At 44.8% G+C, this 25,624-nt stretch overlaps 1 protein-coding gene across 1 annotated transcript in view; it reads right to left on the minus strand.

Moving 5' to 3' along the window:
* Window positions 1-13,190: 13,190 nt before the first annotated feature.
* LOC144603655 (putative tetratricopeptide repeat protein 41) overlaps window positions 13,191-25,624 on the minus strand; it is a 37,958-nt gene continuing 25,524 nt past the window's right edge. The window contains exons 10-16 of the mRNA XM_078417215.1: window positions 23,814-23,953; window positions 21,826-22,009; window positions 19,723-19,870; window positions 17,829-17,978; window positions 16,258-16,382; window positions 14,127-14,253; window positions 13,191-14,050 (exon numbers count right to left, since the gene is read on the minus strand). Of these exons, the coding sequence (XP_078273341.1) occupies window positions 13,420-14,050; window positions 14,127-14,253; window positions 16,258-16,382; window positions 17,829-17,978; window positions 19,723-19,870; window positions 21,826-22,009; window positions 23,814-23,953 (1,505 nt within the window). The 3' untranslated portion in view covers window positions 13,191-13,419. The remainder of the gene's footprint in view (window positions 14,051-14,126; window positions 14,254-16,257; window positions 16,383-17,828; window positions 17,979-19,722; window positions 19,871-21,825; window positions 22,010-23,813; window positions 23,954-25,624) is intronic.

Below are 25,624 nucleotides of genomic sequence, written 5' to 3' on the forward strand. Positions count from 1 at the left end.
GTCCCAACGCGCCGCAACCACGTCGCTATGTCGTGTCTGCAATGTCGTGCCAATGCCCAATGCTCAAACTACCTCCTACTGTCATGAGAGGAGCAGAATAGGCAAACGAAACAGAGTGTGTTGGAGCCGGGAACTGCAGATGTTGGTTTAACCCCCCCCCCCCCCCTGAAGACAGACACAGAATGTTGGAGTCAGGCAGCATCTTTGGAGAGAAGGAATAGTCAAGAGTGTTTTGTCATATGTCCCAGACAGAGCAATTAAATTCTTCCTTTCAGCAGCACAACAGAATATGTCAATTTAGTACTCTGTAAGCAATATAATAAACGAGATTTAAAAAAGTTCAGGACCTATATATATATACACTTAAACAAACAATAATAGTGCAAAGACGTACAGGTATGTAGGTTAATTGGCTGGGTAAATGTAAAAATTGTCCCTAGTGGGTGTAGGATAGTGTTAACGTACGGGGATCACTGGGCGGCACGGACTTGGAGGGCCGAAAAGGCCTGTTTCCGGCTGTAGATATATGATATGATATGATATGATAAAGGACAAAACCAATGCCCCCAATTCTATGCAGTTCAGAGCCTATTTGGAGGTTGTGTTTAATAAACCTGATGGCTGCACAGAAGTTAATAATGCATTTTATTTATATAGCGCTTTTCATATACTCAAAGACGCTTTACAGAGCGTAAAGCGCTTTGTTCATGAATAGTTGTTTCAAGTTTCAAGTCGCTTTCAAGTTGTTCATGAATAGGTGAAGTTTCGGGTCGAGACCCTTCTTCAGACTGCACAGACGCACCAAATTGTTTGCCCAGAGTAGAGGGAATCGAGAACCAGAGGACATAGAAAATAGGTGCAGGAGTAGGCCATTTGGCCCTTCGAGCCTGCACCGCCATTCAATATGATCATGGCCGATCATCCAGCTCAGTAACCTGTACCTGCCTTCTCTCCATACCCCCTGATCCCTTTAGCCACAAGGGCCACATTAACTCCCTCTTAAATATAGCCAATGAACTGGCCTCAACTACCTTCTGTGGCAGAGAATTCCACAGACTCGCCACTCTCTGTGTGAAGAAATGTTTTCTCATCTCGGTCCTAAAAGACTTCCCCCTTATCCTTAAGCTGTGACCCCTGGTTCTGGACTTCCCCAACATCGGGAACAATCTTCCCGCATCTAGCCTCTCCAACCCCTTAAGAATTTTATATGTTTCAATAAGATCCCCCCTCAGTCTTCTAAATTCCAGCGAGTATAAGCCTAGTCTATCCAGTCTTTCTTCATATGAAAGTCCTGCCATCCCAGGGATCAATCTGGTGTATTGATTAATGTAGGTTAATTGACTGGGTAAAGGTAAAAATTGTCCCTAGTGGGTGTAGGATAGTGTTAATGTGCGGGGATCGCTGGGCGGCACGGACTTGGTGGGCCGAAAAGGCCTGTTTCCGGCTGTATATATATGATATGATATGATGATGATGATAACCTTCTCTGTACTCCCTCTAAGGCTAGAATGTCTTTCCTCAGATTAGGAGACCAAAACTTACATAGGGTAAGGCATCCATGGTAAGGTACCTTTAGACAGGTACCTGTTTAAATATTTTTTAAACGCTGCGATCATACCTGCCCTAACTACCTTCTCCGACATCATACACCCACCACCCTTTGTGTAAAAATGTTACCCATCAGGTTCCTATTAAATCTTTTCCCTCACCTTAAACCCATGTCCTCTGGTTCTCGATTCCCCCTACTTTGGGCAAGAGACTTTGTGCATCTACTGTAGCGTAGTGCAGCCAAGGCTCTATGGGTGAGGACCACAGTCTTAGGGTCTTTCCGCTGCTGGACTTTGGGGTGCAGTGTGTAGTGGAGACACCCCTCAAACGAGGGAAGGGAAATCACCCCGGGGGGAGGGGGGGCAAGAATGGCAAGGATGCTGGGTATAATGATATTTCCGTGAACACTACCAAATACAACGTTAATGAATGTATGTATAGCTGCTGAGAATGTTGGCTGAATTTTTGCACCCTTCTTGTTTTCAACATGTTTTTTATTCTGAATAAAGTTTATTTTAAATTTTTTTTAAAGGCGGTAGCTGAAGCAGGTATTCTCACAATGTTTAAGAAACATTTGGACAGGTACATGGATAGGATAGGTTTAAAGGGATATGGGCCAAAAGCAGGCAGGTGGGACTAGTGTAGATGGGGCATGTTGGTCAACGTAATGGGGCATGTTGGGCCAAAGGGTCCGTTTTCATGCTATATGACTTTATGCCCTAACTGTGGAAAACTAAAATCGAACATAAATGCCAAGAATCACCCTGAGAAAAGGAGATAGACATAACAAGCTGGAGTAACTCAGCGGAACAGGCAGCATCCCTGGAGAAAAATGATGGGTGACGTTTTGGGTCAGGGATGACTGTAATTTGAATAATTCAGGGAAATTGTTGCACACATCTCCGCATTTTATGGGTCAAATGTCGTCTGTCATTCCTCTGCACAGATGCTGTCTGGCCTGCTGAGTCATTCCAGCACTTTGTGGTTGGCATAGGAAGGGTATTGGATTATTAGGATATCAGACTTCATTTTAATTTCTATCTTTTTCCATTTACAACAATTTAAGATACTAATATTGAAAGTTAGTTTTCCAACTTTCAATGTTAAATGGGAATTGAGCAGGTCAAAAAAAAAATTTAAATGCAGATGCTGGTTAATTTACAAAAGGACACAAAGTGCTGGAGTAACTCAGTAGGCCAGGCAACGTCTCTGGAGAACATGGATAGGTGACGTTTTGGGTCGACACCCTTCTTCAAACTGGTATTGTTCATTGACATCGTGAGAACATAGAACAGTACAGCACAGGAACAGGCCCTTCGGCCCACAATGTCAGTGCTGAACATGATGCCAAGTTAACGTAATCTTCTCTGCCTGCATGTGATCCACATCCCTCCAGTCTCTCCATATCCATGTGTCAATCTAAAAGCCTCTTAGGGCAGCACAGTGGTGCAGTTGGTAGAGCTGCTGCCTCACCGCGCCAGGGAGCAGGGTTCGATCCTGACCTCAGGTACTGCCTGCATGGAGTGTGCACGTTCCCCTTGTGCGCTCATGGGTTTCTACCGGGTGCTCCGGTTTCCTCCCACATCCCAAACACGTGCAGGTGTGTAGGTTAAGTGGCCTCTGTAAAGTGACTATAATGTGTATGGAGTGGATGAGATAGTGGAATAACATAGAACTAGCGTGAATGGGTGATTGAGGTTTGGTATGGATTTGATGGGTTGAAGGGTATGTTTCCAATGCTGTATCTCTAAAACAATAGTTGGATGAGGGAAAAGTATTGGCCAGCGGACTTTAGTAACCACATTTAAAACTTATTTTAACTACTCATGGGTAACGCGTAATTAACAATATTTCTATTGGCAGGTGTTCAACTGCATGGGGCCACACCCTGTAATCACACACTTAGTAAGTTGAAAAGAATGCACAATTTCCTGCTTGAATCCATCCTGTTCCAGTATTTTTGTTGTGCTCTTTTATCAAACTCGTTGTGTAATTTCTCAACTGGTTCCCCCAATTTCACTGACCCCTGTAGTTTGGTATCATCTCGGTATTTGACTGCCTTGTATTCAGTATCTTTTATATAAACTAGAAACACAGGTAGCTCTATCACTGAATTGCACCTCAATCAATATTTTCACCTATCCTAACCATTTTCTGGAGTTAAACCCTTAAGCCAACTAACCACTTTCTTACTCTTCGGAATTATCTTGAATTCCTCAACACTCCAATATCAATCAAAGCCTTTTACATCAGGTGGCACAGTGGGGCAGTGGCAGAATTGCTGCCTTACAGCACCAGTGACCCATGATCACCCCTGACTACAGGTGCTGTCTGTGCAGTTTGCACGTTCTCCTTGTGACTGCCTGGGTTTTCTCCAGGTGCTCTGGTTTCCTCCCACACTCCAAAGAGTAGTCAGGATGAAACCCGGGTCTCTGGCACTGTAGGGCAGCAACTCTACCACTGTGCCACCGTGCAAACCCAACATTGAACTGTACATTCCCAGCAGAATCATTGATTATTTAATATATAAATTCCATGTAAGCCAGGCTTCTTCATTTAGATTATTTCAGATAAAGTAACGCCAAATTATTGAGAGGTGCTCTGATTAAAATGAGCCAATGATTTTAATTTATGTGATTTTTAGGTCTGACGGCTTTCATTTCATTATGATTTTTTCCAATTTGTCCACACACTCTACATCAATGAACATTTTAGGGGAGAGAAACTCCTGTGCTATCTGTGTACCTCCAACATATAATAGAGTTGAAATGGGTTGTAATCTCTGGAAAATTTTGTACAAACAGTATTTGCGTCTTATGTTTTTGATATAGATTTTGTGCAAACATTTCAGTGATTATTCTGAATTACGTATCTGTTCAGTGATCTCCATTAAACAGTGCGGCTAGTGGATTAGTCAATAATGAACTCCTCAGCGCTGTTGGCACTTTGCCATTCCCAGGTAAGGACGCAAACAGTCTCCAGAGAAGAGGTTTTGGTGAGCGAGGCAGTCTTGGGTGAGGTGGGGGAGAATAGGTGGGAGGATTCCACAGGGCGACATTGCTGCAAATTGGGCGGGTGTGTGAGTCTTCCCTGAACTTTGTTTAGTTTATAGGTTGTTCGTAAAGGTGAGGCGTGGCAGAGAACAGCTCTACCAAGTGGAATGCACCTCCTGTACTATACAGGAGATCCCAGACAGCCACATGTGCAGATGTGTCTCCAGCGACGCCCAAAATGGTTCACAGCTGGGACATCAGTGAACGATTCAATGATACTTTATTGTCCCGTGTACCTAGGTACAGCAACAACAAAAAATATACATAAAACACACAAAGTACACAAAGAGTATCTGGTGCTGACAATGTTTCAAAAGTACTCATGATGAGTCCCGGTGGTCCCACTTTGTTCTGTGTCCCCCACCATCGGCAGGTCCGTTTTTGTTGTTGGCACCTCCTCCCCTCCCCGCTGGTTTCCTCATTGTTGTCAGTACCAACCCCCCTCCCACCCAGCCAGCTCCCTCATTGTTGTCAGTGCCACTCCCCCTCCCACCCAGCCAGCTCCCTCGTTGCTCTCAGCACCACCCCCCTCCCACCCAGCCAGCTCCCTCGTTGTTGTCAGCACCACCCCCCCTCCCACCCAGCCAGCTCCCTCATTGTTGTCAGCACCACCCCCCCTCCCACCCAGCCAGCTCCCTCGTTGTTGTCAGCACCACCCCCCCTCCCACCCAGCCAGCTCCCTCTTTGTTGTCAGTGCCACCAAGCCAGCTCCCTCATTGTTGTCAGTGCCACCCCCCCCTCCCACCCAACCAGCTCCCTCATTGTTGTCAGTGCCACCCCCCCCTCCCACCCAACCAGCTCCCTCATTGTTCTCAGCGCCACCTCCCCCTCCCACCCAGCCAGCTCCTTGGCGTCCCCTCTGCCGGGTCCCTCTTTGTTCTTGGCGTCCCCAACTGCCTCTCCGCGCTCGTCCTTGGCCTCTCCCCCTCATTCTGTTCGCCAGTGAGCCATCATTCTCCTCTCTGGTCCCTCAGCCATCATGCTCTGGGGTTCGACACTCCGGACCTCCACCGACCAGCCCTTTGTCCAGCATCCGTCGGTGTCACCGACTCCTTCCTCCTTCCAGTCTCTGGTCTTCGTGGGTGAGGGGAGATGAGCCTTGGACCCACTTTAGGCGGCCCCGTGTTCGTCGATGTCGGTGGTGTCACTGGACAGGCTACGGCCTGATGGCCCTTTGGCATCCAGCCGCATGGCCTCAGTCCGCGGCGGGTGAACCGGGCCAACTGGGCTGGTCTCCCGTCCTCGGCAAGCGAGGCTCCGGTCCACGGCGGGCGGGGGAGGCCGTGCCTGAAGGTGGGCTTGGCCGCAGCTTGCTGGGATATGGCTGTCGGGAATCTTGATAGTGCATCAGTGAGGCTGAGGACTTCATGGAAAGGAAGGTGGTCACATTGCAGCTTCAGTTGGAACAGGCAGACAGGGCTAGAGTGAAGCAGACTAAGAGGAGTAGGCAGGTAGTGTAAAGTCCTCACACTCAATCTTATTTACTAACAAATTTTCCCTTTGGGGATAGTGTTGAGTACCATGTTTTTTCAAAATTGACTACAAACAGTGCTATCATCTTATGCATTTGATATAATTTTATGCAGAAATCTCTGAATTACATCTCATTTCCTCATATTGCATCATTCACAGCATGGCACTGTGAGTGGTGCAATTGGACAGGAGAGGAAGAAGACGTGAATGAGCAATAATGATTGGGGATTCACCAGCTACAGGATCAGGCATGTTTTTTTCTTTTAGACTTTAGAGATACAGCGTGGAAACAGGCCCTTCGGCCCACTGAGTCCATGCCAACCAGCGATCCCCGTACACTAGCCCAATCCTACACACGAGGGACAATTTACAATATTTTACCAAAGCCAATTAACCTACAAGTCTGTATGTCTTTGGAGTGAGGGAGAAAACCAGAGCACCCAGAGAAAACCCACGCAGTCACAGGGAGAACATACAAACTCCGTACCGAAAGCACCCGTAGTCTGGATTGAACCCGGGTCTCTGGCGCTGTAAGGCATCAGCTTTACCGCTGCGCCACCATGCTCAACTAGCACAGTTTTCTGTGGCTACAGACGTGACTCCAGGATGATATGTTCCCTCAAGGGAGTGTGAATCAAGGATTGTTACTGCGTAGCTACGGAGCATCCTAAAAGGCCACTGTCAAAAGTCAAAACTAAATCACAGAATTTTCACATAAAACTCTTCTCATAATCAACGATCCCTAAAGGCTCCAGATTATCAACTAACACTTTCTTGTTACACAATGCGTGGTCAAAAATAGCCTGATCCCTCAATGGATCCTGAACATAATGATAAAGCGTAGATTAGTACAGCACAGTTTGTGCCGAACATGATGCCAAATAAACTAATCCCTTCCGCCTGCACATCATCCATGTCCCTACATTCCCTGCATATTCATGTGCCTATTCAAACGCTTCTTAAATGCCACTACCAACCCTGCTTCCACCACCAACCCTGCAGTACATTCCATGTAGAATACCATCTCTTAGAAACTATAAATATACAATATAAACACATACATATACAGACACACACACACACATACAGTGCATGCAGAAAGTATTCAGACCCCATCACTTTTTCCACATTTTGCTACGTTACAGCCTTATTTTAAAATGGATTAAATTCTCTTTTTTTTATCATCAATCTACACACAATACCCCAGAATGAAGAAGCGAAAACAGGTGTTTAGAAATGTTTGCAAAGTAATTAAAAGAAATAACTGAAATATCACATTTACATAAGTATTCAGACCCTTTGCTATGACACTCAAAATTGAGCTTAGGTTCATCCTGTTTCCATTGATTATCCTTGAGATGTTTCTACAACTTGATTGGAGTCCATCAGTGGTAAATGAAATTGATTGGACATGATTTGGAAAGGCACACACCTGTCTATATAAGGTCCCACAGTTGACAGTGTATGTCAGAGCAAAAACCAAGCCATGAAGACGAAGGAATTGTCCGAAGACCTCCGAGACAGGATTGTGTCGAGACACAGATCTGGGGAAAGGTATAAAACAATTTCTGTAGCATTGCAGGTCCCGAAGAGCACAGTGGCCTCCGTTATTCTTAAATGGAAGAACTTTGGAACCACCAGGACTCATCATAGAGCTGGCCGCCCGGCCAAATTGAGCAATCGGGGAAGAAGGGCCTTGGTCAGGGAGGTGACCAAGAACCTGATGGTCACTCTGACAGAGCTCAAGTCAAATCAAGTCAAGTCTACTTTATTTGTTACATACACATACAAGATGTGCAGTGAAATGAAAGTGGCAATGCCTGCGGATTGTGCTAAAACTACAAAACAGAATAGATTTTTTTTTTTTAAAGACACAACACAAAAAATAAATTGATACAGTAAATTAGTCCCTGGTGATATAAGAGTTGACAGTCCTGATGGCCTGTGGGGAGAAACTCCGTCTCATCCTCTCTGTTTTCACAGCATGACAGTGGAGGCGTTTGCCTGACCTTGGCAGCTGGAACAGTCCGTTGCTGGGGTGGTAGGGGTCCCCCATAATGTTGCTGGCTCTGGATCTGCACCTCCTGATGTATAGGTCCTGCAGAGGGGCGAGTGTAGTTCCCATAGTGCGTTCAGCCGAACGCACTACTCTCCGCAGAGCCTTCCTGTCCTGGGCAGAGCTGTTCCCAAACCAGATTGAGATGTTGCCGGACAAGATGCTTTCTACAGCCCCAGAGTAGAAGCACTGAAGGATCCTCAGAGAGACTCTGAATTTCCTCAGCTGTCTGAGGTGGTAAAAGCGCTGCCTTGCCTTACTCACCAGTGCGGTAATGTGTGTTGTCCATGTCAGATCCTCTGTGATGTGGACTCCCAGGTATTTAAAGCTGCTCACCCTATCCACAGTAGACCCATTTATTTCCAGTGGCGTGAATGTCCTCCGATGTTGAGCCCTTCTAAAGTCCACAATCAGCTCCTTAGTTTTTGTGACATTCAAGAGGAGACTGCTGTCCTGACACCAGAGTGCCAGATCAGCCACCTCCTCCCGGTAGGCCTTCTCATCGTTGTTGGAGATCAGGCCCACCACCACTGTGCCATCAGCAAACATGATGATGGAGTTGGAGCTGAACCTGGCCACACAGTCATGTGTGTATAGGGAGTACAGTAGGGGGCTAAGGACGCAACCCTGGGGGATCCTGTGTTCAGGGTGAGGGGGTTAGATGTATGTCTCCCCATCTTGACCACTTGGGGCCTGACGGTGAGAAAGTCCAGGACCCAAGCACACAGGGGAGTGTTAAGCCCCAGTTTCAGCAGCTTCTCAGCAAGTCTGGTGGGGACTATTGTATTGAAAGCTGAACTAAAATCAATGAACAGCATCCTCACATAGCCCCCCTTCTGGCTGTCAAGATGAGAGAGAGCGGTATGCAGAACCTGGGAGACCACATCATCCGTGGATCTGTTCGGAAGGTATGCAAACAGATGTGGTTCTTGATCAGCCTCTCGAAGCATTTCATGACTACCGAGGTGAGGGCCACCAGTCGGTAGTCATTCAAACAAACTGGAGAGGCATTCTTTGGCATTGGTACAATGATGGAGCATGCAGGGACCACGGACTTGGCCAAGGAGAGGTTGAATATTGTGGTGAGCACTGGAGCAAGCTGAGTAGCACAAGCCTTTAGTACTCACCCAGATATACCATCTGGGCCTACAGCTTTCCTCGTGTTCACACGCGTCAGAGCCCTCCTCACGTCATGCTCGGACACCGAGAATTGTGCACATCCCCGGCGGTGGATCCCCCTCCAGCCTCGCTAGCCAGCGCGCTGGCGATGTTGTTTTTAGACGGCGAGCTAGGAGTAATGTTGCCCGTCTCGAATCGTGCGTAGAAGGAGTTGAAGTCATCAGCTAGGGAGGTGCCGGCACTTCCGGTTGAGGGGGGACTGCACCGGTACTTAGTTATAGTCCATAGTCCCTGCGAAAGGCGTCTGGTGTCCTGCTGCTCCATCTGTGACTCCATCTTGTCCCGGTATCTCCTTTTTGCGTCCTTCACCGCCCTTCGCAGTCGGTAGGACTCTACCTTGTAGTCGTCCATATTGCTGGCTGCCAGGCCGGAGTTGTAAGCAGCGGTGCGAGCATTCAAAGCAATGCGAATAGACCTGTCCACCTAGGGTTTTTGGTTAGGAAAGATATTAACCCTTACCGTGGGGATGATGGTATCGGCTATTGTTGCAATGAAAACCGTAACCGCGTCTGCGAACTCACTGACGTCTCTGGAACTTGCTTGGAACATATTCCTGTCGACATTGCAGCATGGCCTCTGAATGATCAGACCACCGCTTTATGTCCCTCGTCACTGTCGTTTCCCGTACTATCCGTTGTTTATTCTCTGGCAGCAGGAAAATGGCAGCGTGGTCAAATTTTCCAAAAGGAGGGAGGGAAACGGCCTTATAGCCTTTCCTGAACGGCGTGTAGCAGTGGTCCAAAGTTCTTTCCCCCCTGGTGACACACATGATGTGTTGGCAGAAGTTAGGCATGACCTTTTTGAGATTTGCCCTATTAAAATCTCCAGCCACCACCACAGCCGCATCAGGGCCTTGTTTTCGTGTCGACACAACACATCGTGTAGGGCCGATAGTGCCATGTCGGTGTCCGCATGCGGTGGGATATAGACGGCTGTGATGATCACCGAGCTGAACTCCGGGGGAAGGTAAAATGGACGGCATGAGATAGTCAGATGCTCCAGGTCCGGCAAGCAGGAACGAGAAAACGTCTTAATATCCCTAGGGTTGCACCAGTTATTGTTGGTCATGAAGCAGACTCCCCCACCCTTGGATATCCCGGATTCTTCCATTCTGTCCGCACGGAAAACAGCAAAGGACTCGGTTGGGCAGATCACCTGATCCGGCACCAGCCGGGTCAGCCATGTCTCGGTCAGACAGAAGATGTTGCAGTCTCTTATGTCCCGCTGGAATCCGATCCTCGCCCTGAGGTCATCCAGCTTGTTCTCCAGGGACTGGACGTTCACCAGCAGGATGCTGGGCATAGGTGGATGGAAGGCTTGGGCTCTCAGCCTATTCCCAATCCCCCCCCCGCTTTCCTTGATGTTTTCTCCGACTTTTTCTCGGAGACGCGCTCCCTTGTTGTTCCCGCGGCGGGCTCTTTTGATCTCTGTCGGCCATGCTGGATCGGTGAGTACAGTGTCTAATAAGTCTTCGGTTACGCTAAAGTTTAGTTTTATGAGAGTTTCTGGTCGTACGTCATTAGTGCTAGTGTGTTAGTACTTCAAAATATTTTTTAAATTAATATGCGAGTTAAAAAAACACAGTCTCCGCGGAGCTACCAGTCTCCGCGGAGCTCCAGAGCTGTGAAGATGGGAGAACCTTCCAGAAGGACAACTTTATCTGCAGCACTCCACCAATCAGGCCTGTATGGTAGAGTGGCCAGACGGAAGCCACTCCACAGTAAAAGGCTCATGACAGCCCACTTGGAGTTTGCCAAAAGGCACCTAAAGGATTCTCAGACCATGAGAAACAAGATTCTGGTCTGATGAAACCAAGATTGAACTCTTTGGCCTGAATGCCAAGCGTCACGTCTGGAGGAAACAAGGCACCGCTCATCACCTGGCCAATACCATACCTACGGTGAAGCATGGTGGTGGCAGTATCATGCTGTGGGGATGTTTTTCAGCGGCAGGAACTCGGAGACTAGTCAGGATCGAGGGAAAGATGAACAAAACAAAGTACAGAGAGATCCTTGATGTAAATCTGTTCCAGAGCGTTCTGGACCTCAGATAGGGGGGGGGTTCACATTCCAACAGGACAACGACCGTAAGCACACAGCCAAGACAATGCAGGAGTGGCTTCGTGACAAGCCTGTGAATGTCCTTGAGTGGCCCAGCCAAAGCCCAGACTTGAACCCGCATCGACGCTCCCCATCCAACCTGAGAGCTTGAGAGGATCTGCAGAGAAGAATGGGAGAAATTACCCAAATACAGGTGTGCCAAGCTTGTACCCAAGAAGAATTGAGGCTGTAATTGCTCCCAAAGGTGCCTCACAAAGTACTGAGTAAAGGGTCTGAATACTTATGTAAATGTGATATTTCACTTATTTCTTTTTAATTGCTTTGCAAAAAATTCTAATCACCTGTTTTCACTTTTTTATTATGGGGTATTGTATGTAGATTGATGATAAAAAAATGAATTAAATCCATTTAAAAATAAGGCTGTAACGTAACAAAATGTGGAAAAAGTGAAGGGGTCTGAATACTTTCTGAATGCACTGTATATATAGTATATACTACTACAAATATTATACTATACTACTAGGGTATATATTGATGTATATTACTGTAGTATGTACATCAATATTCTACTGTAGCAGTAGAATATTTAACACATGTAATATATTATAGTGGTAGTATATACTATATATAGTAGTACATACTACTATGTCATCTCTTACATACTCCAAGAATTAGGCCTCTTCTCTATTAATTATAATTTGATGTTCGGATTAAATTCTAGCATGACAATTGTATTACCTGGTCCTCTAATTTCATAATTTGTAATCTGTTCTTCATTATTAATACTGTTGGAGGCATATTTACAGCTCTCATCATATTTTCTGCCACTTGCCGTTTCTAGGTTCCACCCAAACTCATTCCATTTCTTAATTTTCTGAGCGGAACTTCTCCTGCTTTACTCCCACAGGACCCTGGAGACAAAATTAATAATGGCATCTAAAACGAGCTCATTCCATCAGGATGAATCACAATTCACGGCAGCTCCCCCGATCGATGTCTTTGACATTTCCACCCCGGGGAAAAAAGGTGTTGACTGTCGACCCTATCTCTGCCTCTCGTAATTTTGTAAACTTCTATCAGGTCTCCCCGCAACCTTCGGCATTCCGGAGAAAACAATCCAAATGTGTCCAACTTCTCCTTATAGCAAATATCCACTAATGCAGGCAGCATACTGATAAAACTCTCTGCACCCTCTCCAAAGCCTCCACATCTTTCCTGTAATGGGTCAACCAGAATAGCACAAGGCACTACAAATGCCGCCTCATCAAAGTCATGCTGCAACATGAATTTTTGGCTCTTGGACCCAATGCCCCAGGTGAACAATGCAAGAGTGGTAGCTGTCAGTTGTACTCTTTAGACTTTAAACTTTAGAGATACTGCACAGAAAACGGCCCTTCAGCTCACCAAGTCCGCGCTGACCAGTGATCCTCGTGCACTGGCACTATCCTACACACTAGGGACAAATTTATGATTTTACCAAAGCCAATGAACTTACGAATCTGTACATCTTTGGAGCATGGGAGGAAACCGGAACACCGGGGAAACCCACATGATCACAGGGAAAACGTACAAACTACGTGCGGACCGCACCTGCGGTCAGGATCAAACCCTGGTCTCTGGTGCTGTCAGGCAGCAACTCTATCGTTGCACCACTGTGCTGCCCTGCACACAGTAGTAATGGTGGTGGCAACCAAAGCCAAACTTCTCTCACTTTGTGCTTCAGGATTCTCAATTTGTAGTGTCCCCTGTAGTGAGTTTTGATAATAAAGAAAGACGAGATTGCATTACTGGCTTGATTCTTTACTTATGAACATCCAACATACTTAACTCTTAGCGAATAAAACATTTAGGGACGTGGTTTGTGAACAAAGATGGACTTGAGAATGATGTTGGCTGTCTCACTTTCCAATTTTTCAGTCTTCCAATTTGACTATGTGGCCTTCATTAATAGTCTAATCCATATGTCTAATAACGACCCGAGCAACTCTGGAATATCCAAATCCGACTGCTTTATGGCAATGTACATCAGCAGAGAAGCATGCAACTTCTTTCAAGCCATCTCAGTATTCCTTCTTATTGTCCGTCTTTTGGGCAACAAAGGTCTGGAACTGTTCGAAGCTGCCAGGATGAACGATGCCAAACAAAGTCTTCCTGAAGGGACTATGATTCTTGAAGGTGGTGTTAAGGAGTTAATGCCATGCGCAAAAGTAGCTTGTTTGATGGGAGCTGATCGTTTGAATACTGGAGCAGCCTGGGTATGGATTTTGGCCAATGCAGTTGAATTCCTTTTTATAACTGGATATTTACTTCCTTGTTGCACCATTAATGGACATGGTCTTTGAGGGAAATCACGTTTGCAAATATGTAAATTCGAAGCAGAACTTGAAATGGCCAAATCGTCCTGTTCCAGAATAGTATCATCGTCCTCACATTTCACACCAGGCCGTATTGCAGGACAGACATCTGTTTGTGTCTCCCCTATTGTTTTTGCAGGCTTTAAACTGGCCACGGTCCGAAGACCACTCTTTATTGTTTGAAGCTTTTTAGAAGTGAGACGAGGACTGGCCAGCGTATTTTCCTTTGTTGATGGTAGACTTAAGGATTTTTCAGATGTTGGGATCACCGGCCTCTTGAAAAATACAAAATCTTTGTGGATTTGTAACTCTGCCTGCTTCAGTGACCTATGGGAAAAGAATTGTCGGTGGGGATAGCGATTTAAATGGAGTTAATGACCAATAAAATGCAAAGATTTCATACCTTCGAACATCCATTGTCAGGTGATGATTTGAACCTAGCAGCGTGGTTAGAAGGTCGAATGACTGACGTAAACATTCTGCTGCCTCCCTTTTGACCCTATATCCCACCTCATTTTGCAGAAGTTTACCTGTTAAAAAAAAGTGGTTATATCAATGATTTGTTATTGTCACATGTACAGACGGACAGCAAAATTATTTTTTGCATTCAATTCAATAAAGTAGTGCCAAACGTAAACACAATCCCCAATTAGTACAAAATGTATCGAAAGGGGACACTGAGACTGCATGCAAGAATCGCCGGATATGACTATTTGTCTACTCGTACATCAGTACAGATTTTATGTTATGTTAGACGGGCGTGGAGCCGCGTTGGGTCCAAATTTCTCCTGCGGGCGAGGCAACCCCCGTTGGGTGCAAACGTCTCCTGCGGGCCCGGCAAACCTCCGTGCAAACTTCTCCTGCGGCCAGAAGCAGGAGAGCTCTCCTCACCCACCCCCCTGTCATTGGCCACCAGTCCCATCACTTGCGCGGGTCCTGTCCCCCTCCAAGCGGCAACCCTTCCCCAACTGCGCACGCGCAGATGCGGCGGCCATCTTACATAAGTATTAAAGTTGAAAAAGTAATCGGCGGCCATCTTACATAAGTATTAAAGTTTTAAAAGTTTTTGTCACCCGGGGCTGCGGGCGGGCGAGGGGGGACAGGGAAGGGGAGAAGGAGCCACTCACTTCGGCCCCGTGGGGCCAGTGCTGTGGGCAGAGCAAGCCATGGATTCGAAACCTCTCCTTGGCGGCGAACGGCAGTGACAGCCATCTTATTCGATCCTCTGTCACCGCGCTGCACCACGGGAGGAAGGTCAGGTGGGATGGGTGCCGGTCCTCCCACTGGTCCTCCCAGTGGGGGCACGCGCGGAACCCCTCATTGGCCGCCACTCCCGTCACTCTGGCGGGTCCTGCCCCCGGTGGCCATCTTGCCCCCCCGCATTGGCCGCCGCTCCTGTCACTCGGGTGGGTCCCATTGTGACGTTGAATGCGGCTGATGGCCAGGGAAGATGGAAAAATTATTTTTTTTACTTTAAAAAGTGATTTTTTAAGTTTAAAAAGTGAAAAAAAATTAAAATATAACAAACATTTGAACCCCAGGACAATGGTGTGTAAGGTGGTCTTAAAATTGTTGCGCTATCGTACCGTTTTGGCTGTATTTCGGGAACAACAGACAAATATATATATAAACATACAAGATAATATATAGATACCCACATTGAGAACTGCCTATCCCTTAAATCCACAGAGGTTGCTTGACCCGCTAGATTGTTCCTCCGCCAGATTGTTAGTTCTTTTAGAACTGCCCAAATTTGTTTCATTTCCTATGCGATGCATTTATTTTGTTCAGTTGGTTTAGTACCGACCGAGGTACAGTGAAAAGCTTTTTGTTGCATGGCAACCAGTCAGGGGAATCGAGCTATTTACAGTGTGCAGATACGTGATAAAGGGAATCACGTTTAGTGCAAGATAAAGTCCAGTAAAAGACAAATATAGTCCAAGGGTCTTCAATGAGGTAGATAGTAGTTCAGGACCGCACTCTAGTTGTTGGTTGGGATGGTTCAGTTGCCGGGAGGAAACTGGGATGAGATTTATGGCACAGTACGATGGATAAGATGTTAATGAGTGTGATTCCAGTACAATAAACCTGAAGTATTACAAAGAAATTATGGAATCGCAACCCATGTTTGTAAAAAATGAAGGATGGGTTCAATTTTCAGTTGCATTCTCTTCAATGGATTGTAACCGAAATGCTAAACAATGTTTTTCTTTGATGGCTCTTGCATTTTGGCATACTTTCCAACTGTTGTTTATAGTATTTGAGCTTTTTCTATTTAAACTTAAAATACAAATTTGTTAATATGAACATCCTAGCAAATTGATACCTTAGCCTTTAAATTGATCACATTTATCTTCACTACACATATTTTCCCTACTGGCACAGTGGCTGATCATATTTTCTGTTATTACATATTTTGTAAGTCGTTCCACAGATGTTTCCTGAACAGTGCATTTGCTCTATGCCAACTGTCACAAAGTTCTTATGGACACTATTTCAAGAAATATCATCCCAAGAATATGCACATTTCATACCTAGTTTTGAAATTGTAAGGGCTTTGTTGAGATCGATTTGTTCTCGACTCTCTGGAGATGTGGCTTGCCGCACGGTCTCCTCTTGAATCTTGATCACTTGTCTGTAAATCCCTACTGCTTGACTCCTATCAAAGTCATAAATCAAGAAAATACATTGTGTGATGATATCGAGGCCTCTTTGTAAATCCAAAACACCCAACTGTGAGTAATAAAATGATGAATAGTTGTGAAAGGCTTTCTCAGAATGCCGACCAAGATGCCCAACTATGCTAGTCTTGCTTCCCCTTATTTTGACCCATATCCCTCTAAATCTTTTCTTTAGAGTAACTCAGCAGGTCAGACAGCATCTTTGGAGTCTAAAGAGGGTTCCGACCTGAAACGTCACCTATCCATTTTCTTCTTAAGACTTGAGTCTGAAGAAGGGTGCCGACCTGAAACATCACCTATCCATGTTCTCCTAAGATGCTGCCTGACCTGCAGAGTTACTCCAGCATTTTGTCTATCTATCTATCTATTTTGTGTCTAAAAGACAAAGTATATGCTACTCCTCCCTCCACACGGAAACAATTTTGCTCACTGATTTTCTTCAAATTACCACAACAATTAAAAAGTCAGTATGACATTTCCGTAAATTTAGTTACTTTGTGTTAAACTGAGCCTCAGTTTTCTGAAATTCACCTGGAGTTTAGATAGGGCCTTACTAGTACTAAATATTAAGATAACTGCTAGACTAAAAAAATGTATACATTTTGCTGTAATATGTTTCCACATTGCAAATTGCATATAATGCAATTGATAAATTAGAGAACACTATTTCTATTATGCGAGCGTAATTGATCTTAACGTGATTTCAATCGAGAACTAGAAAAACTCATAAAAGCTTTTAAAAATCTATATACGAGTTATGAATCACATATATATATATGTGTGTTTCTGAGTTATAAAAGTCATAAAAATTAGCAAGCAGAAAAAAAGCTGCCTTGGAAAAAAATGGTTCCTTGTAGCCTCTCCGCAGTAATCAGACTCCATTGTCTCTTAAGAACACAGCTGCTACTATCACCATGGGATGCCATTGACATTGACAACCAATCGATTCTATTGACACTTGTGCATCGGTAACAATGTAACATACAGCCTTTTGTATTTTTAGTCTGAAGTAACAACATTAAATATAGAGCTATTAAAAAGGCCTTCATCCTTGAAAATCCTGAAGGAAAAATAACTGTTTTTGCCAGTCTGTAACTCTCTAGCCCCAACCCTCTTTTCCCCTTTGACACAATTATTTTAACGTAATTTTCTGTAATGCAAGATTTCTTTGGAATGCTACTGAGGCATTATAACAGAACTAACTGTACGGAAATCTGAATTTAAAATGGAAAGTACTAGAAATACTCATCAAGTCAGGCATCATCAGCGGAGAGAGGACCAGAGCTAATATTTCACGTTGATAACTTTTTATGAAAACTTAAGACTGAGGTAAAGGACCTTCTAGAATACTGCATTGAATTTTGACCATAAGAATTTTAACACTTTCATGGGGAGAGAGGAATGGTATAAATAACAGCAATTACCTCTTTGATATCTCATAACTGGATAATATATCCCCCAGGTGTTCCATTAGCTCACCCACAAGGGGATGGAATTCACCATACCATTTCTGCCTGATATCCAGAGCATCCCGAAAACATTGTTCAGCAACAGAAAATATTCCGACATGGATGCTGAGAAGACAGTGAAATTATTTTAATCAGAAGTTTTAAAGGATGGTCAATCACTAATTCTGTAACTTCTAGAAAGTATATTTCAATCCAAGTAGGAAAAAAACTGAATATACTATTAGCTAAAGTTCTATACTATTAGCTAAAATAATGCCTTTATTGAGTTTGGACATTCGAAGCATATTACAACCAGTGAGGAATTTTAGGAGCAGATACTATTGTAATTCAGGTAACGTGGTAACCAATTTCTATGCATCAAGCCCCCATAAACAAAAATGTGATGATGCCCATGTAATCTATTCTTTGTCATGGTGTTGGTAGAGAGATAGGAAACATTTAGAGGGATATTGGCCAAATGCAGGCAGGTGGAATTAGTGTAGACGGGGCATCATGGTTGTTTAGATGTCAGTTGGGCCTAAGGGCCTGTTTCCATGCTGTATGACTCTGAGTCTGTATTGGTCAGATCAGTGGAAGAAATTCCCGCATTCTTGTCCATTGTGTATGAGTTGATTCAGAGGCCAGCTTAAACCTTGATTACTCATCTCATTTGAAAGTCGGCATCATGAAGTGGGCAGTACCTACTTACGCTTGAGTTGAGTGTTGTATTGTTCATGTTTTGCAGATGGAACTTGAAGCCATAATCTATTGACTCAAAGAGCCGGACTCAAAGAGTCGGTGGGCCGGATCTCCAACAACGATGAGAAGGCCTACCGGGAGGAGGTGGCTGATCTGGCACTCTGGTGTCAGGACAATAGCCTCCTCTTGAATGTCACTAAAACGAAGAAGCTGATTGTGGACTTTAGAAGGGCTAAACATCCAAGGACGTACACGCCACTGGAGATAAATAGGTCTACTGTGGATAGGGTGAGCAGTTTTAAATACTTGGGAGTCCGCATCACAGAGGATCTGACGTGGGCAACGCACATTGCCGCACTGGTGGGTAAGGCAAAGCAGCGCCTTTACCACCTTAGACAGGTGAGGAAATTCAGAGTGTCTCTGAGGATCCTTCATTGCTTCTACTCTGGGGCTGTAGAGAGCATCCTGTCCGGCAACATTACAGTCTGGTTTGGGAACAGCTCTGCACAGGACAGGATAGCCCTGCAGAGAGTAGTGCGTTCGGCAGAACGCTCCATGGGAACTACACTCGTCCCCTTGCAGGACCTATACATCAGGAGGTGGAGATCCAGAGCAAGCAAGATCATGAGGGACCCCTGCCACCCCAGTAACTCCAGAGTTATAATTTTTGTCTACACTATAGTAACTTATTAAATTTATTTATATGCTGTAACTGTAATTCTTTTTTTGTGCACAATCCGCAGGCATTGCCACTTTCATTTCACTGCACATCGTGTATGTGTATGTGACAAAAAAACTTGACTTGACTTGAGTTACAGTCAAGACATATGCTGGAATGTTCAACAAAACACAAAGTGCTGGAGTATGTCAGTGGGACAGGCAGCTTCTTCTGACTAAAGAAAGGTCCAATCCAAAATGGTGCCTATCCATTCCCTCCACAGATATTGCCTGAGTTACTCCAGCACTTTGTGTTTTGCCCTACTTTCCTCACTGAGTTCCCAGTCCTCCACCATGTAGTTAATGCACAAGGCCTTCTGAAGGGGTCTAGCATACAAACTCCGGTCAGCGAAGGAGGATGATTAATGTTTAGTTCCCTGTGAGCACATTGATAAGGTGTAGTAACAACCTTTGACGAGAAAAGACAGCAGAAATAAGCAGTAAATAAACTTACTTCTGGAAACCTTCAAGAATTTTTAAGTTTGCTTCTCCGTATGGATTGTGGATTTTTTGAGTCATTTTCTTTGTCTTCTGTACGATCTCATTAACTTTGGGGGAGCCTTCATGCATCATTAAATTAGCCAGTTTGCACAACAACTGCACTGCAAGGCAAATTAGCAATTAAGTTGCTCTATTCAGATACCTAAGTGCATCTGAGTGGCAGCACGGTGGCGCAACGGTAGAGTAGCTGTCTTACAGCATCAGATCCTGGGTTCGATCCTGACTACAGAGATCATGTGCAGAACAACCTGGATCAATCTAGTTTTATAGCATGCAAACTGAGTGGTTTTGTTTAATTATGCCCAGTAAAAGTTCCATCAGCTTTCCATTAATGTTCAGGTAATGAGGGACAGAAGTTGAATTCCAAAAAAAGACACAAAGTGCAGGAGTAACTCAGCATTTCTGGAGAACGTGGATAGGTAACGTTTCGGGTTGGGACCTTTCTTCAACTCGAGAAGTTGAATTTATCACGTGCCTCAAGATGTTCTCTAACATTAAAGCTCACTCAAGACAAACATATATTTCCCAGATAATAATTAAATTGAAAAGAACCATTGCATTCATTGTGGAACACTGATGGAAAATAATCATTGAGGTTTATAGCCCAGGTTTTCAGACAGGGGATTGGAGCTCCCCCTAGATGTGGCACAGTAGAGTTACAAACTGGGGATGTAGTTTTATTCAATGTTCAGAATTAAAGTGCAAATTGAGGGGAAACATTTGCAAAAATAAAAAATAAAGTGAGAACCCTTGCCTGCCATACACATAACATCTTCCAACCATCTAAGTGGTCAACCGGAGTCGCTGCCTCATAAAGGCAGCCAGCGTCATCAGAGACTCACACCACCCGGGCCACATTCTCATTTTACTCCTGCCATCGGGAAGAACATACAGGAGCCTGAAAACTGTAACGTCTAGATTCAGGAGCAGCTTCTTCCCTACAATCATCTAGCTATTAAAACACTGCGATTTATTCACAAAATGCTGGAGTAACTCAGCAAGTCAGGCAGCATCTCGGGAGAGAAGGAATGGGTGACGTTTCGGGTCGAGACCCTTCTTCAGACTGATGTCGGGGGTGGGACAAAGGAAGGATATAGGTGGAGTCAGGAAGATAGAGGGAGATCTGGGAAGGAGGAGGGGAAGGGAGGGACAGAGGAGCTATCTGAAGTTGGAGAAGTCGACGTTCATACCACCGGGCCGCAAACTGCCCAGGCGAAATATGAGGTGCTGCTCCTCCAATTTCCGGCGGGCCTCACTATGGCACTGGAGGAGGCCCATGACAGAGAGGTCAGACTGGGAATGGGAGGGGGAGTTAAAGTGCTGGGCCACCGGGAGATCAGTTGCGTTAATGCGGACCGAGCGCAGGTGTTCAGCGAAGCGATCGCCGAGCCTGCGCTTGGTTTCGCCGATATAAATAAGTTGACATCTAGAGCAGCGGATGCAGTAGATGAGGTTGGAGGAGGTGCAGGTGAACCTCTGTCTCACCGGGAAAGACTGTTTGGGTCCTTTGATGGAGTTGAGGGGGGAGGTAAAGGGACAGGTGTTGCATCTCGTGCGGTTGCAAGGGAAAGTGCCCGGGGTTAGGGTGGTTTGGGTAGGAAGGGACGAGTGGACCAGGGAGTTGCGGAGGGAACGGTCTCTGCGGAACGCAGAGAGGGGAGGGGATGGGAAGATATGGCCAGTGGTGGGGTCCTGTTGTAGGTGACGGAAATGTTGGTGGATGATATGTTGGATCCGCTGGCTGGTGGGGTGGAAGGTGAGAACGAGGGGGATCCTGTCCTTGTTGCGAGTGGGGGGAGGGGGAGCAAGAGCGGAGCTGCGGGATGTAGAGACCCTAGTGAGAGCCTCATCTATAATGCACTGCAACTTCTAAATGAGCTCCGAACCACAGTGTTTACAGAGTACTACCTTTGCATATCTGTTGTGGTGCTGTAAGTAAGAATTCCATTGTTCCATTTTGGGACATATGACAATAAAACTTCCAGTTTCACTGGAACTCCTCAGGTATGTTATGAAGTTCACTTTCCTGAGTGATATACAAGATGTTTTCTGTTACCTGTGCAAATTATGATATCTGGAAGACATTTCCTGAGTTTTTTTGGTGCATAGTCAATACTGTGCAAAGCCCTTTGAAAATGCTTTTCGGCATTCTGCAAATTTCCCGCAGTGAGGCTCATTTCTCCAATGCAATAGTGCACTTTAAAATGAATCTCTGTTTCCACCAGGTTCAAAGGACACGACTGCAATGAATCAAAAACATGCTTCAGAATTTGGCAGTAATTGGACTTTTCAAAGAATCACAAGTGATAGGATAATATGAAATAATTCTTTCAAAAATATTCAATTTCGGTACCTCTCTGTCAACATGAATGGCAAATTATTTTTCTGTGTCATTCCCTATCTCCATTCTTTTCCCAGGCTGGCAATCCTTATTTCCCACCATCATATTTATTTACCTCAGTGTTTTGGCATTCTCTGATCTCCCGCACTTCATATTGTAAGTAACTTTTACTGTTTTCTCTGCTTTTCATGGTTTATCAAGAGATTGTCACCTCTCAGTAATACATATCTTCACTTTTTACATAATTTAAAATGGTTACCCTTATTTTTAAATTCTCAGACTTCAGCATGAAAGCGCTGGAGCATGGCGACTCCATGCGGGCTGCACCCTGCAGGTCATCTTCTTGCATTTGTTATAATCGTTCTACTCTTTTAATGCTCCATTCTATCAGAATTGCTAACAATGTTCTCTTTAATCCACTTTCAGGTCTGGCCATCTTACAACCTTTAGGATTAAATCACCTTCTGACCAGACTCCCAGACCCATGTGTACTCAATCAGCGACCATCGGGATCCTCAGCCTTCCGACCTTCTGCAGCCTTGGTCTGACATAGACAATGCCCTGTCAGTGTGGCAGAGTCCCTGACTTCCTGGAGCATCCAAACTGCGAGAATCAACAAGACCTGACGACCTATGTGGAACGGCAGTCTGCAGGAGATCGGCTACTCAAGAGTCATACAGCGTGGGAATAGGTCCAACATGACAATAATAAAACCAAAACTTAAAACTTAAACCTAGTCCAAGCACAACTTCTATATTCCTGTGAGCTACCTGTATTCTCACTATACTCTTGATTTATTTAAATTGAGCCAATTACCTGTTCCCCCATCACTCCATTTACCACAATGAAAATCACAGACTCCACAATACCCATATCAAGACCCCAATCTTTTTCAAGAATTTCTTCATAGAAATTATATTAGGTAACGTGTATAAATATTGCAATATGTAAGCAAATTTCTCAGTTCTATATCTAGAGTTTAATGCATGTATACATTGAGCACTATTTTGATATCAGTTTTCATAATTTTATGTTCAGGAATACTAAAGTCAATTAATCGTATTACAGGACAACAAACTTATTACTTTAATAAAACACTTTTGAGGCAAAAGATATCTATAAAAATTGAAAACAAAACTTGTACATAGAACATGGAACAGTGCAGCACAGGAACGGATCCTTCAGCCCACAATGTTTGTGCCCATCATGATGCCACGTTAAACTGATCTCTTCTGCCTCTACATGATCTATATCCCTCTGTTCCATGCACTTCTATGTCCCTATCTAAAAGCCTCTTAAAGGCCACTATCATATCTGCCTTCACCACCACCCCTGGTTCTGACCAAGCACCATATCAATGCCTTCTCATAAATTTTATATACTTCTATCAAGTCTCCCCTCGACCTCCGACTTTCCAGAGTAAACAACCCAAGTCTATCCAACCTCTCCTGGTAGCTGAAATCCTCTAATCCAGGCAGCATCTGGTAAACCTCCCCTGCACTCGTTCCAAAAGCTCCCCATCTTTCTTGTAATGGGGCGACCAGAACTACACACAATACTCCAAATGTGACCTAGCTAAAGTCCTATAGAGGTGCATCATGACTTCTGTAATGCTTTTGTAATGTAGTATGTTTACGGAGATCCTTTCTACTCGGAATACTATATGTATTTAAATGCAGGTATGCCAAAAAGGTTAATTTTACCATTGGTAGCAAAGACTGGGCAATCAGGAGCAATTGTTCTGCTGCTGTGCTCTTCTGGAGTTCTTTCAGAAACTCGGCAGTAAAACAAATCATGGCAGCTTGAACACAGTTATTGTACTTCACCACTCTGCTGTCATCATCTGCAATGACAAACAATGTTCAGAGGCATGGTGAAAGTTTTCCGTTGAGAAATTAAAGGGCCTGTCCCACTTGGGCGATGTTAAGGCGACTAGGCTGTCACCGAACGTTCGCCGGGGTGTCGCAGGCATGATCCTGTGGAGTCTTCAATGAATCGTAGCGGATCTCGGCGCGTCGCGGAAAAAAATTCCAGATAGAAATTTTTTTTCGGCGACAGCTGGCTTGTCGCCAGGTATCATATAGCTTATTGCGGGCGCTGTCGCATGCTGTCCCTAGGTTTGCTAGGTTGTTGCAGATGCATTTAGAAGCACGTAAATTAAGAAAAGGCATTTGAAGATACCTGAAGATAGTTTTGTTTAACCAATTTATTTACCGTCAGGACATTTGACAGGTACATTGGAGGCGACAGTTTGACGGCCAGGTAAGCGTGGGAATTTCGCGATGTTTCCGAAGACGGTGTAATCTGAGGTGCTTGAATCGACCTGACTCGGCATTGTCGTGGTCATTGTCATAGGGTAAAAGAAAATTTTGGCGATCTGCTACGACTTTGACAGTCGCCGGCAGTTACCTTAAAAATCACCTAACTGGGACAGGCCCTTTAGATCTCTAGTATTTTAGTAAACAGTAGAAAATGTTGGAAACAGCACGTCAGGCAGTATTTGTAGAAAGAAGGAGACTTATCATTTCCGGTCAGAGACCCTTCATAAACTGAAACATCTTCAACCTGAAATATTCACTCTTGTTTTTCTTTCCACATACGCTGCCTGGCTTGATAAGTGTTTCCAACAATTTCTGTTTTTGTTACGTATTTCCAGCATTTGAAGTTTTTGATTTTTAATTTATTTATTTTCACTTATATTCAATTCTTGCAGTGAGAAAGGAACTGACAAAGTTTGCTTCTCTCTGGTGTAAATATACACAAGATGTAACCTAGAAAACATTTTGAATGTATTATGAGCGTACAAGGCTTTCAATAAAACCAATGCTGTAGTTAAGGGTATCAGAAAGAACTGCAGATGCTGGTTTACACCGAAGATAGACACAAGATGCTGGCATAACTCAGTGGGTCAGGCAGCATCTCTGGAGAGAAGGAACGGGTGATGTTTTGGGTTGAGGCCCTTCTTCAGACTGAGAGTCAGGGAGAGGGAAACTAGAGATATGGAAGATTTCTCTAACTTCAAGTAATCCTTGCCTCCCCTCTCTCTCCGTCCTTCCCCACCCTGTCATCCTACTAGTTTCACTGTCCTCCTGATTAATTTTACTGTTTCGCTGCCTTATTGTTACCTTCCCTTCAGCCGACGGCAAAGGGCGGCACGGTGGAGCAGCGGTAGAGTTGCTGCCTTACAGCGCTTGCTGCGCCGGAGACCCAGGTTCGATCCCAACTACGGGTGCTGCCTGTATGGAGCTTTACGCTCCCCCCATGACCACATGGGTTTTCTCCGTGTTCTTCAGTTTCTTCCCACACTCCAAAGTCGTACAGGTTTGTAGGTTCATTGGCTTGAGTCTGTATACTTGTTATAAGTGAACGCAGGCTTGTGTTAATGTGCGGGGATACTGGTCGATGTGGACTCGGTGAGCCGAAAGGTCTGTTTCTGCACTGAATCTCTAAACTAAACTAAACTAAAGTAGACAATGAACCATTGTACATTTCCTTGATCATTGTCTATTTTGGT

The sequence above is a fragment of the Rhinoraja longicauda genome, chromosome 20, assembly GCF_053455715.1.
Source record: "Rhinoraja longicauda isolate Sanriku21f chromosome 20, sRhiLon1.1, whole genome shotgun sequence".
In the NCBI taxonomy this organism is placed as follows: Eukaryota; Metazoa; Chordata; class Chondrichthyes; order Rajiformes; family Arhynchobatidae; genus Rhinoraja; species Rhinoraja longicauda.